Source organism: Chlamydomonas reinhardtii, chromosome 2, assembly GCF_000002595.2.
Source record: "Chlamydomonas reinhardtii strain CC-503 cw92 mt+ chromosome 2, whole genome shotgun sequence".
In the NCBI taxonomy this organism is placed as follows: Eukaryota; Viridiplantae; Chlorophyta; class Chlorophyceae; order Chlamydomonadales; family Chlamydomonadaceae; genus Chlamydomonas; species Chlamydomonas reinhardtii.
The window spans coordinates 4,152,224-4,165,676 of record NC_057005.1 but is presented as its reverse complement, the minus strand read 5'-3'; the positions used below and the strand labels follow the sequence as shown (position 1 = coordinate 4,165,676).

At 65.2% G+C, this 13,453-nt stretch overlaps 3 protein-coding genes across 3 annotated transcripts; 1 reads left to right on the top strand and 2 right to left on the bottom strand.

The window, feature by feature from the left end:
* Positions 1-6: 6 nt before the first annotated feature.
* On the bottom strand, positions 7-3,986 carry CHLRE_02g098250v5 (uncharacterized protein). The gene is made up of 10 exons (XM_001699984.2): positions 3,832-3,986; positions 3,560-3,599; positions 3,289-3,357; positions 2,951-3,083; positions 2,199-2,385; positions 1,764-1,865; positions 1,363-1,455; positions 1,079-1,171; positions 787-903; positions 7-528 (listed from the first exon to the last, which is right to left on the bottom strand). The coding sequence occupies exons 1-10, from the start codon at positions 3,880-3,882 to the stop codon at positions 403-405; spliced, it is 1,011 nt and encodes a 336-aa protein (XP_001700036.1). The 5' UTR covers positions 3,883-3,986; the 3' UTR covers positions 7-402.
* Positions 3,987-4,131: 145 nt separating this feature from the next.
* CHLRE_02g098200v5 (uncharacterized protein) lies at positions 4,132-9,158 on the top strand. The gene is made up of 9 exons (XM_043059668.1): positions 4,132-4,585; positions 4,750-4,898; positions 5,073-5,269; positions 5,473-5,892; positions 6,023-6,200; positions 6,392-6,626; positions 6,945-7,032; positions 7,307-7,554; positions 7,916-9,158. Exons 1-9 carry the CDS (start codon positions 4,449-4,451, stop codon positions 8,610-8,612), a joined length of 2,349 nt encoding a protein of 782 aa, XP_042927302.1. The 5' UTR covers positions 4,132-4,448; the 3' UTR covers positions 8,613-9,158.
* An 82-nt stretch (positions 9,159-9,240) lies between these two features.
* On the bottom strand, positions 9,241-13,401 carry CHLRE_02g098150v5 (uncharacterized protein). Its single transcript, XM_001699985.2, has 10 exons — positions 13,106-13,401; positions 12,787-12,865; positions 12,347-12,530; positions 11,623-11,967; positions 11,230-11,391; positions 10,988-11,090; positions 10,519-10,746; positions 10,183-10,262; positions 9,955-10,045; positions 9,241-9,659 (listed from the first exon to the last, which is right to left on the bottom strand). The coding sequence occupies exons 1-10, from the start codon at positions 13,191-13,193 to the stop codon at positions 9,562-9,564; spliced, it is 1,458 nt and encodes a 485-aa protein (XP_001700037.1). The 5' UTR covers positions 13,194-13,401; the 3' UTR covers positions 9,241-9,561.
* Positions 13,402-13,453: the final 52 nt, after the last annotated feature.

The window sequence follows — 13,453 nt, the reverse complement described above, 5'->3', positions numbered from 1 at the left end:
AGCTGCTTTAGTGAATCCTTACATCGAATCCGTAGGTCGCAGCGCATCACAGCGCTGTTGAGAGCATCCGGAGGACTTGGTGGCTCCTCGCATCGCAACACATGTGCTTGCTCCGCTACTCCCCCTCCAAAACTTGGCAAGTCCGGCTCAGGCGGCTTGCCGTTTGCGTCTGTATTTAACCATCTACCCGCGCACCTCGCCGATGCCATACACTGCAAGCCAATACCCCGCACGGCCGCACCGCTGCACCATACCATCAACACCGCGCGGCCCGCGCCTCACACTCGCCCACACGTCCGAACGGCGCTCCATCCGAGCGCACGCCCATCCGGCGCCTCAGCCCTACCGCCCCACCACTACCTCGGCAACACCCCCGCCAGCTGCCCACAAGACCAGCACTGCTTAGATGGTGCCGCCGGGCGTGCGTGCGTTCATGGCCGCGGCGCCCTTGGCCTTCTTCGTCATCTCCACAATGGCGTCCTTGATCGCCTTGCGGTCCTCCACGGGGTGGGGGAACGGCAGGCGCAGCTGGCGGGGGGAATGAAGCCCAGGAGCGCAAGGCACGGTTCGTCAGCCAAGGTGCCAGGCATTGGATCTGACGGCTGAACGATATGCCTGGCTAGGGTGCTGGGGGCAACATGTGATCCATCATGCACCCAAACTCTCGGGCGACGGGCACACGCTTCCCGCTTTGCGCCCTCCTCGCCCAGCTCCCTGCCCCCGTTTTAGTTGGTTTTGGTTTAGTTTGGCTGGTATATACACCTCCCCCGCCCCGCCCCGCCCCACCTTGAAGGTCTCGCCGTTGCGCTTGACGGAGCAGTTGATGCCCAGGCGGTCCAGGTCCAGCATGGTGAAGGCGTCCACGTCAATGCCGCAGTAGTGCTTGATCATGGCCTTGCCGTCCTGAGAGGCGACGTCAGTGGCGTGAACGTAAGGGGTGGCGTGAGCGTGTGCGCCGCGGCTGGAACGGAGCGCGCGGCGGTTGTGGAGCTTGGCCTTCCCTACCCTCGCCAAAGCGGTTGCACATTTCGGTACCGCATCTCTCCTCCCCAGCCCAGCCCAGTAGTGGGCGCCTTACCTCGAGGTGGTCGGCGTTCATGTGGCCGCACACGGGGCGGGAGAAGGGGTAGACGGGGTCGGGCTTGGCGGCCAGGTACTCGTCCACCGTCAGCTGAGGAGATTGAGTTGGGGGATAAGGGAAGGGTAGCCGTCCGTGTAATAAGGTGCTTGTTCAAGATGAGGGGATGCAAGGCTGGGTAGCACAGCGCATGAGTGTCAGGTGGCTTCGCGCAGGCACGCACGCACGGAAAGCCTGTGGTTCTGACCGCCCCGTCGCCCGCCTGCTGACGTGGACGCACGCACCTTGGGCGCCCGGCCGAAGCCGCCGTTAAAGCGCGCGGCCTTGATGGTGGTCATCCGGAACCACTTGAAGTCACCAAAGTCAACATAGAAGGCCTGACGGGGGGCGCAAGATCGAGGTGTCCATAGTGTGAATTGGGAGTGGCGGGGGATTCAAGGGGGCATAACTGATAGGGAGCTGTAACACCAAGGTGTCCGGAACATCGGACTTGGGACTTGGGGTGGAAACGGATTGAGGGACGCGCGAGCGCGAAACACAGACACAGGTACGGCACCCGGCATGCATCTGCCGGCGCCACAGCCCCCAGGACGCGAGATGAAGGGGAGGAGGGCCCACCCGGACCCTAGCGTTGCAAGCTCGCCCGCGTCCACCCGCCTCTTCCTTCTCCAGCCCCCGCTCTCACCGATGGGTACTTCTTGAGGAAGATCTCGCGCAGCCGCGCCTTGTCAGCCTCCGGCACCGGCTCCACCACACCCTGCAGCGTCAGCCGCCCGCAGTCCATGCCCTGCAGGTGCGGCGTCCCAGGTGTATTTAGTGAGGCGGTAGTAAGGATGCAGTTGTAAGAGGATGGCATAGTGTGTTCCACGAGTGTGGGTCTAAACGGAGCGTAATTGTTTCCCAGGCGTAATTAGTTAGGCGGTGCTTAGGGGGCGCACTTGAAGGGAAAGGGCATAGTGGGATCCACGAGTGTGGGTCTGGTCGGAGAACCTAAGAACCCTCGGTCGCACATATGCATCACCAATGTGCCACGCAACAGGCAAGCTATGCTAGCCCCCTAGCCCCTGCAGCCCCTGCAGCCCCTACATATCCCTGCAGGCCGCAAAGCCGCTAACCGCACCTGGAAGTTGGGCGACTTGACGGTGAGGCTGACGCGGCCGTCCGCGACCATGTCCTGCGTGTGCGCCGACAGCGTGGAGGTCGAGAAGAAGGGGCGCCCGCTGCCGTCGCACGCAAACTCCACCACACTGCTGGCTGGGAAGCCCTTGGTGTCGTCCGCGGAGCTCAGCGTGCAAAGCACGCCGTGCCTGTTGGTTTGGCCAGCCGCAATGTGGGGGGCAACTCGTTGTCACTGGGTATGATGGACGCCAGGGGCGTGCTGCCGCGCCCGCTATCCAGACTGGTGCCAGGCTCCTGTCCCGTGGATGGTCGCCCCGACCACGGCCAACCCACACGTCCCAGGCCCGCAGCGGAGTGAGCGGCCAAAGTTGCTGCTGCTCCTGTTGCGTGTACACAGCTCCACATCGCACAACCGTCCTGGCGAAATCCGGCCCCCCGCCCATGCCGTTCGCCCCGCACCCCCGGTGTAACAAAGGGAGGCTGGCCTTCCCGCGCAGCAGCCGGCTCCACTCGCTCTTCGTACCCACTCAGCCAGGACGCGGACCCCCAGCTGCAGGCGTGCTCCTCCTCATCCCATCCTCTCCGCCCCAGCCCATCCCCATGCCCGGCTCTGACCCTTCACTCCCATCCCTTTCAAACCCTCAGCCCACCTCGTTGCCCACGGCCTCTCTCCGCCCTGCAACCCAACCACCCCAACCACCCTAACCAGCCCAGCCCATCGTGGCTTCATGGGTTAATCGCGCCACCACTCACGTGCCCTGGTCCAGCACTGTGCGCGCCTCCTCGGCGGCGGAGGGGCGCGGCGCGTGCGCCTGCTGCTGCTGGAAGGCCGCCATGACCGGGTCGCCGTCGCCGCCCGCCACGAACTGGCTGGGCACGGCGGGGGCTGTAAGGCGGGTGGTGGGGGGAGGCGGAGTGCAGGCGGGGTGCAGGCGGGGTGCGGGGAGGGAGATAAGGATGGGCAAGGTGGAGGAGGATTGCGATGCAAGGGGCTAAGTGTGCATGGCGCCATGCACTGTGGCCCTGCGCTGCTGACAGCGTGCAGGTGCATCCATGTCGTCCCATACTCGGCATAGCGCGGGACGACTTACTGGGCGTGGCGGCGGGCGGGCGGGACAGCGGCCGGGCCGCGTTGACGCGCGCGGCGCCCCGGCGGACAACTGTAGTAGGCGGGCCACGATTGCGTGTTTCTTAAGAGGCATGCGGGGATCAAACCGGTTCCAGGTTCCATTAGACTGGACAGTATGGGATGGCACGTTCCCAGCGAGTGGGAGGCTCTGGCGGACCCCTTCCCTCGCTGCGTCCTCCCGCGTGGCGTGGCCCAACCAAACGTGTCGTCGCCCGAGCTAAACCGTAACCCACCGGCGAGCGGCGAAGCGGTCGACACACGACGCTGCCCAACCTGCGCCACGATTGCATGATTGCACTTTCAGCGCCGATGCGTCGGGTGCAGGCGTTTCGTGGCAGGCAGGATCGCTGGCGTCTCGCGGGTGGCACTCGTCGCAGATTTACAGACAGTACAATCATGTGATAAATGCTCTCTAGTGTTAGGATTTGGGTGCTGCGGGGTCCTTTGCAAGTGCCAGGGGCTGGTCCCGACACCTTGGCGCTGTTTGTGGCGCCGCGGTACACACCTTGCCGCAGCTCATGACCTTACTGCTGGACAGGACCATGTTCACGGCCATTTTTGCAAAAGGTGTGTAAACGTGGTGCTTGCGAGAAAACCAACTGGTGAACTGGTGCAACGCGCTGAATGATGTCTGCTAAGTTTGTTGCAATTACAAATATCTTTTTTATTAACGCGCACGTCAAAATCGCCCATATCTCGCGCGAGGAGCGATGGAAACAAGCGCATTCGCGATGAAACCCTTTGCCCAGGCGCCCTCTGTCGCCTGGTTGCCCTAGCTCACACAAACAAAAGACCAGACTGGACAAGAATACCTTATAACTGAACGGAAACATTGAACCAGGACGCGACTCTTCAACTTGTCACCTTCAGCCATACTCAACTTGCACGCGCGGTTGGGGAGAAGCGCAAAACCAATCTGTCTACCTGGTTATAGCGCAAGGTTTCTCTCGGTGACAGTCCAGCTGCGAGCCGCGTGGTCTGTCCCACGCCTGGGCCCCCTTGCCCTGTCCACACAGCCCATCCACCAGCGGCGCTTGGCCAGCGGGATTAAAGGCTTGTCGGGACTGCAGCACTGGCTGGTAGTCTAGCGGCGCAGCGGCGTGTGTGGGAGCTGCCGCTGCAATGGCGGCAGTGACAGGTCCGGGCGGCGCGGGGCCGCCGCAGCCCCGCATTGACGATTTCAGCTGCCCCATCTGTTTGGACCTGCTGTACAAGCCCTGTGCCAACAGCTGCGGACACGCCTTCTGCTTCTGGTGCCAGTGAGTCTGCACGACCGGGCCTCTTCATCCTCTTCCCTGGCTGATAGGGCGGCTATTTCCTGGGTCTGGGTCAGCACTGCACACGCCCATACGATAGCCGTTTCGTATCTCCATGACGCCTGGCCGCGCTGCCTGTTTGGTGTATGCTGCTCCCACCCCGCCAGGCACCACGCTATGAGCCCCTTCCGCCCCTCCAAATGTCCGCTGTGTCGCTCCGCATACACGCACTTCCCGCGCGTGTGCCTACCGCTGCACCGCTTCCTGGAGTCCGCCTTCCCAGAGCAATATGCAGAGCGGGAGCGGGAGAATAAGGGTAGGTTCAAGGGGTTGGGACTGGGGAGGGTGCGTCGCCATTGCCGTGTTTGGTGGGCTTACAACGCATGCGGGTTTGGGCGGTCCAGAGCACCGTGCAGTAAACCCTGTACATTGCACGCTCGACACGTGCTGCAACACTGCACATCCGTATTGCAACTTGTGCCGCCCGCAGCTCTGGAGGCTAAGCAGGGTGTGGAGTCTCCGGACATTCCGCCGGCACCGGCGCAGCAGCCACAGCAGATGCAGGTGGCGGTTGCCGGGGAGGCTGCGGCGCAGGAGGCTTCGGGAGTGGCGCCCACCTACCGCTGCTGCCGGCCGGGGTGTGGGCGGCTTGCGTGTCAGCCGTGTGTGCTGAGCTGCGGATGCGTGGTACGTGTTGCGTCCGTGACTCTTGGAAGCTTTAGGAGACTGATGGGGGCTGCGTAGCAGTGGCGAGGCGCCATCACCGCGTGCCGTCCGACATTGCCTACCCTTGCAATGCACCCGCCGTAGCCCGCCGTGGGTATACCTACAGATGCACTGACGCTGGCTCTTCTTGTGCTCTTTTGCCTGCACGCCTCCTGGTGCCTCAGGTGTGCAGCCCCAGCTGCATGCCCGTCGCGGAGCCCCAGTCGCCAACGGGGGCAGGGCCACAAGTGGGGCAGCAGGCTGTAGCTGCGGTCGCAGCTGCCGTTGCAGCTGCAGCTGCAGCGGACGCCGGTGCCGCCGGTGCCGATGAACCGCACGCAACGGTGGCGACAGCTCCCAAGGAGCCGCAGGCAGCAGCAGATGCAGAGAGGGAGGCGCAGCCGCAGGATGTGGCTGAGGAGCAGGCAAAGCTATCGGCTCCTCCGGAGTCACACGCGCTGGCACCGGGGGCGGAAGCGGAGGCGGAGCCGGTGGCAGTACGGCCGCTAAGTTCACAGCTCGCCACGCCGCCTGGACAGTCGCACCTGCCGCGTTGCCCCGGCTGCAACTCGGCGGTCCTGCCCAACCCCCGTGTGTGCATCAAGGTGTGCGGGTGTGTGGCGCAATGAGGCAAAGCCGCAGCCAAGCCAACGGCGGGATGTGTTGTGCTGTGGTATGGCTTCCCGCCTGCCTTCATGCTTGCTTACCCGCCGGCTTTGCTTTCCCGCATTGCAGCTGGAGGAGGCGTTGCGCTGCTTGTACCCGCATCAGTACCGGGCGCGGGAGGCGGAGGTCGCGCGGGAGGCGGCACGCCGGCACGAGGAGGCCGCCGCCGCAGGCGCAAGCAGCAGCGGCGGAGCGGCGGCGGGCGGTGTGCAGGAGCCGTCAGCTGGCGTAAGAGGCGGGCGCATGCGTAAGTTTGCTGGCGAACGTGCGCTAGCACATCGCACGGTAGAGCTGTTCATTCGCGCAGGAGCGGCTCGTGAGCCTCCACGCATTGCACAGCAGTTTTGTAACCTTACGTTGCGGGTTGTGAAGACGCCATGCCCACACGTGCACGCGCTTTGCCTGGACACCTCACGTGATGGGTGCGCCCATGCACAGGCTCCAAGCTGCCGCGCATCGACGCCATGATAGCGTCGGCCGCCGCCGCCTCGGCCGCCGCGGACGCCGCCGCCGCCACGCCCGGCGCAGAGCAGCCGCCGCCGCCGCCGTCGACACTGGACATCTGGGCGGCGCTGCGAGACGAGCTGGCTGCCAACGCCGACAGCTGCTTCACCTGGTACTCTGTGGGCTGTGACGACTGTGGCGTATTCCCCATCGTGGGCCGGAGGTACAGGTGGGTGACAGCCTGACGGGCTGACAGGAGTAGTGGGCGTGATGGGGCGTTGGGTGCATGCGGGGGCGTGGTAGGATGTTGCGTCTGATGAATTATGTTGGCGTGGGGAGGTTGTAAATACCAGCCCAAACTAAACCAAACCAAGCCAGGGGGGTGGCGCTTGGGCGTTGTTTGTCGGGGTTGTTGCTGGGGCATTTATGCGGCGTGTAGCAGCATTCGGCAGCTGGTGGCGCCCCTGGCGGCGCCAGGCTCTCGCGGGTGCCACCGCCCGTCCATGTCACCGTGTAACGTCTCTATCCGACATCCACACGAACGCAGGTGCCGCGACTGCCCCGAGGCCATTGGGTTTGACCTGTGCGGCGCGTGCTACGACCGCGGCACCTCCGGCCGGGGCCGCTTCAACCAGGTGGGTTGCGGTTGTGTGGATGGATGGGTGGCGGGGGGGGGTTTACAATCATGATTAATTAAGAAGTGAAGTCGTAGGCAGGTACAGTTGCAGAGTAGACGGGGGCGGGTCCGTGGCGGCGTACTCCACTGTTGACAAGGGGGGGAAGCGAAAGGACGGCCGCCAATGCAGAGGTTGTCCAGTTACATGCAGTATTATTGGGTAAGGCATTAATGCCCGCCTGACCGTACACACACACACACACACACACACACACACACACACACACACACAGGCGCACCGGCCGGGGCACCGCATGCGGAAGGTGGACCCCAGCTTCGGGCTCGCCAGCCGCCGCCGCCGCCGGCAGCAGCAGCTGCAGAGGGCCGCAGACGGAGCGGTCGACGGCGGAGCCGTCGGCGGCGCAGCGGACGGCGCAGCCGGGGCCCCGGCGGCGGCAGCGGAGGCGGCGGGCGATGACGAGGAGAGCGATGAGAACGGCGGCGACCCGTTGGGAGATGAGGGCATTCAAGTCCTGACACTGTAAGTGGTCGGCTGCATGCATGGAGTCACTGCCCTGGCCATTTACCCCAAACCACATGCCTTTGCTTGCCCGCACATCCGCACCAGACGTCCTGACCGCAGCCTATTTGCTTTAGTTACATCCGGCTGCCTCCTGGCCCACCGCCTCCCACTGCTCCCTCCTTTTCTGCATCCACCTTGCTCTTTGCTCCTCTTCCCTGCCCCACATCCCTGCTCCCTGTCCCGCATCTTCTCCCTGCTCCCTGCTTCACCCCGCCCCCTGCCTTGCTACAATTCTACTTATTCTTAATCAATCTTGAATTTAGCCCCCTCCCTTGCCCCTGCTCCTTTCCATCCCCATCCCACCCCTGCTCCTCCGCAGCATGAACTACATGGAGGTGCTGCACCCCGAGCTCACGGTGGAGCAGGCCACCAGCCTCGTGCTCATGCACCTGGGGCTGGGCGGCGGCGGCCTCACAGACATGTTCGACCTGGGCGGAGGCGAAGGAGGAGGAGGAGGCATTGCAGGAGGAGGAGGAGGCATTGCAGGAGGAGGAGGAGGCGGAGGCGGGGGTGTGGGAGGAGGAGGCGGGGGTACAGAAGGAGGCGGCGGAGCTGGCCGGCAGCCGCAGCAGCAGCAGCAGCAGGGGCAGGGGCCGCAGGGGCTGGGCCACGCGGCGGGCGGGCGCGTGCCGGCGGGGGGCGGCGTGCTGCAGCTGCCCGGCGGTGGCGCAGCGCGCAGGGGCTCGGGTGGCGGTGGCGGTGGCGGTGGCGGTGGCGGTGGCGGTGGCGGTGGCGGTGGCGGTGGCGGTGGCGGTGGCGGTGGCGGTGGCTGGTCGGGGGTGCGGAGCTGGCTTGGCAACTTGGTGCAGCGCAACAGCGCCGGCGGCGGAGGCGGGGCGGCGGCTGCAGGCGCCGCAGGTGGCAGCGGCCTGGGGAGGGTGGTCGAGGGTGGCGCTGCGCGCCAGGCGGCTTTCAGCTCGCCGACGCGAGGAGGGACGGGCACTGATGGCAGCCAGGGTGCGAACGGCGGGCGCGGCGCGCAGGGGCCCCACAGCTCCGGCTGTGTGGTGCAGTAGGCATGTCAGTGGCATGGTAAACGCGGCGGACGACCGGCACAGTCGCATTGTACAGTACAGTATAGTTATTGCAAGGCTCAGGCATTGCTGGTGGACAAGTGCGTGGATGAGCATGGATCACATGCGGTGGGGCTGTAGTTGAGTCGGGGTCACGGGACCGCGAGCAGCAGGCTGAGGAGTCCAGGGGTGCAAGCAGGGGTGCAGGGCCTGCGGCCAAGGCGTGGCTAGTGGCAGCCAGGCTTTGCAGTTTGCAATCACAGTTACAGATGCGGGGCTGCCCTGATGATTGGCGTGTGCGCCTGTCAAGCACGGGGAGCTACACGCCAAGTGCTGGGTACTCCCCCGCCTGGCACTCCCCCGCTACGCGAGTGCTGTGGGGAGAGAGCGCCGCACGTCCCCCGCCCTCGTGCGGTCGTGCCGACCTGCTGTACCGGGGATGCACGGCTGCGCGGTAGCGATGCGGGCATGCGGCTGTGCATGGGCACACGGGTCGGCAGGTGCTGCTGGGTACAAGCAGGCAGCCGCTTCTTGTAATGTCGCATCATGAACCGTGGGGCTGGAGCGTTCATGCCGTAATGGGCTAATGGCCAAGGCTCCGCATGTGCAGGGCAATGCGCAGACGTGGGACTGATGTGCGGCATTACACACGGTCACGGCCGCCACATCAAAATGTGCCATGACGCTAACTACGGCACAGCAGCATGTAGCACAGCATCAGCGGCCCTGCGGCCCTACACACACCAGCCTAGACAGCTACCCGCAGGAACCTCCACTCCGCTTCAGTGCCAGTAACATGCAAAGTTCAGACGACATACCGTAACGGCTTGCCGTGCGACCCAGTCCGGAAACTGCATAGCACATGTCAGCCTGTACCACACGATACACTGTGTCAGGCCCGCCGCTAACCACAACATTCCACAAACCAAAGAAATGCACCAGACCCAGATCGCTAATTGGCAACAACTGCCGTGCTCGCCGCCGCCTTGGCTGCCCGCGCCTGCCGTGCACCCTGCCGAGCCAGGAGCGCAGCACCATAGCACGCCTCTCCTGCGGATGCAGCACACAGCACAACATGCACCAGTGAGCACGGCAGTGTGCCGCACGATACGCGTGCTTATGGTCAGGCTAATCTGTCCTCGCCCATGCCCAGCAGGCTGCCATCCACTCCCTCTCTTCGCGCCCTGCATCTGCTGGTCTCTTATTGCTTACAGGGAACGGTGGCGGCAACAACCCTTTTTGCATTGGGCTTGGTATCAGCTTGGGCTGGTACCTACAACTCCCCCGCCACCTCCCCTGCCCCTTATACCCGGTTCCATCGCACCCCCCCCCCCCCCCGCCTCACCCTGCTCCGCCGCCCGCACCGGCACCCCGAGCTGCTGCTGCCGGATCTCCGTCCACTTGGGGTTGGCCGCGCCGCCGCCCGCCGTCAGCACCTGAGGGCGAGGGGATGCGGAGTCAGGGTTGATTGGGCCCATCATGAAGTAGGGGCAGTGAAGTACGCAGCAGCAGCAGCCGTTGTGCCGGAAGGCGTGAAGGGGCAGTGGCCTGCCGCCCGGGCCACCCAGCACACCTCCTTGAGTGGCGACGCGCCCATGTCAGCTAGGCGGCGGTAGGCGGCGGCCTCGATGTCGGCAATGCCCTCTAGCAGGCCTGCGCGTCAGGGCAGTGGATGGGTCGCCGGGCGCTAAGAAGGGCTCGGGGAAGCAAGAGGGCGAGGCACGAACGCCTGACCGGTCGTGTGCGGGCCCCTTGCCATCACCACCTCCCTAAACCATCTCGCCCCACACAGGCCGAACGCCCGCTTCTCTCAATCTCGCCTCCCATCAAACTCCTTCTCCCACTCCCACCAACTCCCACTCCCCCACCTCCACACCCCTGCTCCTCCCACCCACTCCCGGCCACCCACCCTGCAGGAACACCGCGTCGTCGGCCGGCCGCGGCTCCATGCGCGGCTGCAGCTCGGGGTCCGCCACCGGGAAGCGCTCGCCGGGCGCCGGCAGGGGGTAGTAGCCCAGACGCGTGGGCGCCTCGGGCCGCAGGCGCGGCGTGAGCTGCTTCAGCTGCTCGTCGCTGAAGAAGCGGCGCAGCACGGCGCCGCCGCTGTTGCTTGCGCCGCCTACCAGCCACACGTCGCCTGGGGCGTGTAGGGGCGTGTGGGTGGACAGGGATGCAGGGGGGGCATTGGTTTCACCATTTCCAACAACAGCAGCGAGGTTGAAGCATCGCGGCAAAGAATAAGGTGGGGGCAAAGCCCGGGGGGCGTCCACATGCGAGGTGGGTACAAGCCGGGGAGGAGCGGCAAGGGGCGGCGGCGGCCACGTGAATGTGTGTGTGTTAGGCACGGAAACATGGGTGCCTCCTCCTCTAGGTCTCACCCAGTCGGTGGCTGTAGATGCCGTACGCGGCGTCATCCAGCCGTGTCGTACTCAGCAGCTTGACCGCCAGGGTTGACCCCAGGCTGGTGACCGCCTGACCCGCCTGCGATTGCGGACACGTACACGGACGGCGGCAGCGCCGAGTGCATGAGCGGGCTGTGCAACCCACCACCCGAGAATGAAGGTGCACAATCCGGAATAGTGACGCACTTTGCCCGGCCTCAAAACAGCCATCCACGCACCTCCGTGACACCCGCCGCCACAAACGCCGCAATGCTGTCAGTGGTGCCCGCGCACACCAGACAGTCGCCGGGCAGCCCCGTGCGGGCCGCCACCGCCGCACTGACGCGCGCCACAGGAGTCCCCGGGGCCACCACCCGCGCCGGCAGCAGCTCTGCAAACGGCTGCGTGGAGGGCCCACACAGGGTACACACACGACGCGTAAGAGCACATGTCACCGCTTATGTGGTGTGTCTGAGGACGGGTTCTGAGAAAGATAATGGGACGTCAGTACCGGCAGTCGGCGGCGTCACTTGACCTCCCTGGCCACCTACGCACGCGCGCACTCCCAGCGTCATTGCGCCCGCCTCGCCCAGCCCTACTTCTCCCACCTCCCCCCGCGCCCTCATCCCCACCTGCCGCGCCAGCCAGTCGGGGTAGGCCTCGGACCCGGGGTCAAACCCCAGCTTGAGCGCATTATTCCAGTCGGACGTGCCCCGTCCCACGTCCTCATGCAGAAGCGCAGCCAGCCAGTCCGCCTGGTGCAGAAGCAGCGGCGCCGGCCCCGAAGACGGCGTTGAGCCGCGGGAGCCAACAGAGGAGGCGGAGGTGGAGGGGCCGGGGGAGGAGAGGCCGCGCTCCGCGGCGTGGCGGCGCCAGTGGGTGGCGGCAGGGTCGGTGTCGACCTCGTTCCACCAGGTCAGCAGCTTGCACAGTGTGGATGTGGGCGCGGTGGCGGTGTGTGCGGGCGGAGCCATGGCCTGCGATGGGTGCGGGCACGTGTGCGGGGAGGGGGGGGCACGGGGCCGTGACATGCGCTTCCGTCTGACACCTGCCTACTAACTCAATGCGGCACTTGTGAGCTCTCCACTTGCTCTTCCACGGCGCGCACGAGCTGAGCACTCATACCGCACCTCGTAGCCGCTGCACCCTTGTCCAAGCCTCGCCCCGTTCCCGCGGGCTCCTCACCACGCCCGCCACCCTTCTCCTGGAGGGATTAGACCTTAACCCCTTTCCCCAGCCATCAACCTATTCCCCACTTGTACCACCATCCCAAATGCCACCCCCGCCGCCACCCCCGCCGCCACCCCGGCCCCCCCCCCCACCTCAACCCCGGCCCCCGCCGCCACCCTGGCCCACCTTGGCCGCCGCTGCCACCTCCTTGTTCTGCGCCTCATTGTACAGCTTGGCTGGAGCCAGCACCCCGTGGGCCGGGTCCCGTGGGTCTACGAGCAGGGCGGTGGCGGAGGTGCCATCAAACGCCACCGCCGCCACGCCCGCGCGTATCTGCGGGTCCACAGAGCCAATCAGCTCAAAAAGGACCCTGCGGCCAAGCCATTTGGATTGAGGTTGCGCTTGTGAGGAGTTTGTTGGCATGATATGTGGGGTAGAGAGGCGCTCTGGCCTCGGTGGCGGGTGGAATGGCAGCGCTATGAAGTAAGAACGGGTGCCTCCAAACCAGGGCTTGGGGCAGGCCCAGCAAGCCGTTGGCCCCGTTCCAAATCGGAGCCTGCCTCTCCATCCCTCCTGTCCGCAAGATATCCCGTGCATAAGCTCAAAATCAAACACGCGGTGCTCACCGGTGCCAGGAGCCGATCCAGTCCGCCGCTGCGCCTTCCCCGTACCCCTTCTTCACGTCCTGCACCACTCGGCCCTCCTCTGGGGTTGTTGCCGGGTTACGGAGGCAGGGCCCATCAGGCAGCGGGTTTGGGGAGGTGCGGTGGAGGGCAGTTGCATCATGCATGTGCAGACGTGCAGATTGAGAAAGTTGTGTGAGGCGCGGCTGGCCGCCGTGACCGCCCCCACAGCGCAGGCCCTGGGGCAACACAAGCTGAGGACGCAAGCGGCTAGCTCTCCCGGTCTATTCCCGTGTCACAGTGAGTCAGGTCGCCTGCCTACCGTCAATGACCGCAGCACGTGCCCCCGAGGTGCCGAAGTCGAGCCCGAGGTAAAGGGGCCCCTGAGCGTGTGGAGCTGCCAGCGCCATCGCAGCACGGACGCTCCAGCTGTTGTGCCTGAGAAAGCCTGGGGCTCGGCCGGCTACGTTCGCACGGCAAGCCGCACGCCCCGGCGCCAAGCACTCGCGTGTCCGCTGCTGAGCATGCAAGAGCCCGAGAGGCATCCTGCCTATATGCTTGCAGCAAGAGTACCTCCTAGCTTATGGAATGCAACGGGAGTAAATGCGATACTGTTTTACCGCCACTTGTTTTTTACAGCGGCGGCATTGAATTCTGTGCTGTGCATTTG